The sequence below is a fragment of the Lampris incognitus genome, chromosome 17, assembly GCF_029633865.1.
Source record: "Lampris incognitus isolate fLamInc1 chromosome 17, fLamInc1.hap2, whole genome shotgun sequence".
NCBI lineage: Eukaryota > Metazoa > Chordata > Actinopteri > Lampriformes > Lampridae > Lampris > Lampris incognitus.
In genome coordinates, this window is record NC_079227.1 from 1585698 (window position 1) to 1589017 (window position 3320).

General features: G+C 56.4%; 1 protein-coding gene across 1 annotated transcript; it reads left to right on the top strand.

Annotated features, from left to right (window-relative positions):
• The first annotated feature begins 242 nt into the window (after window positions 1-242).
• dlx3b (distal-less homeobox 3b) lies at window positions 243-3098 on the top strand. The gene is made up of 3 exons (XM_056297541.1): window positions 243-678; window positions 2239-2423; window positions 2784-3098. Exons 1-3 carry the CDS (start codon window positions 342-344, stop codon window positions 3096-3098), a joined length of 837 nt encoding a protein of 278 aa, XP_056153516.1. The 5' UTR covers window positions 243-341.
• The last annotated feature ends 222 nt before the right edge of the window (window positions 3099-3320 follow it).

The following is a 3320-nucleotide window of genomic DNA, read 5'->3' on the forward strand; positions in this document are numbered from 1 at the left end:
GTGAACACTTACATTTAAAGTAAAACAAAAACAAAGGAGAGTCATGGGTGTGTGCGCGTGTGCGCGTGCGCGTACATACGCGCGCGCGCGTCGCCGTTCCGCCTCGGGCTCCTGAGAGGGAAAAAAAGGTTTCCATTGGAGCCAATGGGAGAGGAGCATCCAGCCCAGATGTGAGAGACTCTCTTTAACAGCCGCTCCGCTTGCCCACACGCAGCATTGTGATCGAGCAGCCGGGACGCGTCCACACAGCAGGCCGCCGCAGGTCCTCTGCACAGCCCCACTCGCAGCACCCACGTCCACGGTGGACTGACTTCCTGTCCCGCGGAGGGCTGCCGTCCACGATGAGCGCCGGACAGACGTACGAGAAGAAGATAGCGGGTATTCTGACGGAGCTCCCCGGATCTATGAGCTGCCACGCCAGCAAGGACTCCCCCACTCTGCCCGAGTCCTCCGTCACGGACATGGGCTTCTACAGCGGCCAGACGGCCCACGGCCACCACGAGTACTACCAGAGCCAGTACGGACAGCCCATGAACTCCTACCACCACCAGTTTAACCTGAACGGAATGGGAGGTGGTGGTTCCTACCCCACCAAATCTGAATACCCCTACACAAATACCTACAGACAATACGGACATTACAACAGAGACCATCTGCAAGCTTCACCTCCGAGCTCAGGTAAACCCGCACAGCCCTCACCTGCACGCACGCTCGCTCACGGGACGTGTGTATTTCCAGCCGTCCGAGTCTGGACGTGCTGTTGATCTGGATGTGGTGTTTAGGTGGATGTGGTGTTGAGCAGACCAGACCTCGCATGGCGCCGCAGTATAAACCGAATAAGTGCCCATGAGGAGACACATGGCGGACAGTCTTATTTTGGACTTTTTACAGAATTTTCTGGGGAAATATTTGCGTACAAGTCATTGATAGTACAAGTCAGTGATACTACGGGTCAGTGATAGTACAAGTCAGTGATAGTACAGGTCAGTGATAGTACAAGTCGGTGATAGTATGGGTCAGTGATAGTACAAGTCAGTGATAGTACATGTCAGTGATAGTACAAGTCAGTGATAGTACAAGTCAGTGATACTACGGGTCAGTGATAGTACAAGTCGGTGATAGTACAAGTCGGTGATAGTACAAGTCAGTGATAGTACAAGTCGGTGATAGTACGGGTCAGTGATAGTACAAGTCGGTGATAGTACAAGTCGGTGATAGTACAAGTCAGTGATAGTACAGGTCAGTGATAGTACAAGTCAGTGATAGTACGGGTCAGTGATAGTACAAGTCGGTGATAGTACAAGTCAGTGATAGTACGAGTCAGTGATAGTACAAGTCGGTGATAGTACAAGTCAGTGATAGTACAAGTCAGTGATAGTACAAGTCGGTGATAGTACAAGTCAGTGATAGTACGAGTCAGTGATAGTACAAGTCGGTGATAGTACAAGTCAGTGATAGTACAAGTCAGTGATAGTACAAGTCGGTGATAGTACGGGTCAGTGATAGTACAAGTCAGTGATAGTACAAGTCAGTGATAGTACAAGTCGGTGATAGTACAAGTCGGTGATAGGAGATGCAGAACACGTGTTGAAAAGGCATGTCAGACACAGAAACATCCAGAATATAACCAGACCCCCGGCGCACGTCTCCTCTCAACACACGTGTGTGGTGAATGTGAGCGGTGTGGTGCCATGATACCCTGGCGTGCGCCCGGCCTGGCTCTCGCGCGTGAGAGGAGTCTGGTGTCCAGCCGGGGCGCACCAGTGTGGACAGCTAACAGGTGTAACTCCTCCTCGTTACCTGCTTTGTCCTGTCTTGTCCCCCGAGCAGCAGCTGCGTGTCTGCGTCAGCGTCATCGCGAGGAGCATCAACCTCTCCTCTCGGTCTGCTCCGCAGCTCCTCTCGGTGTGCTCCGCAGCTCCTGTCGGTCTGCCGCGCAGCTCCTGTCGGTCTGCTCCGCAGCTCCTGTCGGTCTGCTCCGCAGCTCCTGTCGGTCTGCTCCGCAGCTCCTCTCGGTGTGCTCCGCATCTCCTCTCGGTGTGCTCCGCAGCTCCTGTCGGTCTGCTCCGCAGCTCCTGTCGGTGTGCCCCGCAGCTCCTCTCGGTGTGCCGCGCAGCTCCTCTCGGTGTGCCCCGCAGCTCCTGTCGGTGTGCCCCGCAGCTCCTCCAAATGTTTCATGCGCCGCTGTGTGGGTGGGCTGTAACGCTGACGGACTGCTGCTTTTTTCTCTGCTTTCAGTAAAAGAGGAGCCCGAGCCGGAGGTCCGCATGGTGAACGGGAAGCCGAAGAAAATCCGCAAACCGCGGACCATCTACTCCAGCTACCAGCTGGCGGCGCTGCAGCGGCGCTTCCAAAAGGCGCAGTACCTGGCGCTGCCGGAGCGGGCCGAGCTGGCGGCCCAGCTCGGTCTGACCCAGACACAGGTAACCAGCGGGGGCTGTGACCTCTGACCTTTGGACCTTCACTCACACCAGGCAGCCTTGCCATCACTCAGTCCTCATCTGACGTGTAATGTGAATGGTGTGAGGTCATAACGAGGCGCGACGCCGTGTTGGCTCAGACGTGCGCTTCTGGCCTTCATCAACAGCCGCAAACAAACACACACACACACACACACACACACACACACACACACACACACACACACACACGTAGATGGCATGCTTTGTGTTCCCATGACAACGTACACATTTGGTACCAGTGTTTGCAGGTGAAGGTGTAGCCCACATTTACAGGACAGAATTGCTGTTCCGTCATACTAAATCTGAGCTGTGCCTCTGCAGGTGAAGATCTGGTTCCAGAACCGGAGGTCCAAGTTCAAGAAACTGTACAAGAACGGGGAGGTTCCTCTGGAGCACAGCCCGAACGCCAGCGACTCCATGGCCTGCAACTCGCCTCCGTCCCCGGCGCTGTGGGACGCCGGCTCCGCCCACGGCTCCTCCGTCAGCCGGCCCCCGCTGCCGCCGGCCGGCCACGGCTCGTCGCCTCCGTACCTGGAGGAGTACAACAACCACTGGTACCAGCAGGGAGCCCACCTGCAGCACCACCCGGCGCAGCACCACCCGGCCCCGCAGCCCAGCGTGGGCGCCGTTTACTGACACGGACTCCGGACAGGCGCTTTCACAGCGGACTCCGCAGAGCAAACTACCGACCCGAAAGGGACGAGGTGACTCGGTTTGGTTCCGGAAGCTCAACGCAACACGTCACTCGAACTGTGCGCGCGTGCAAGAGGATGTCGCTCAACTCGGTTTTCCGATTCGCAAAGCACATAAGGGATTCCCACCGCAGTGGCCGCGTGGTTAAAGGACGTCTGGCGTGGT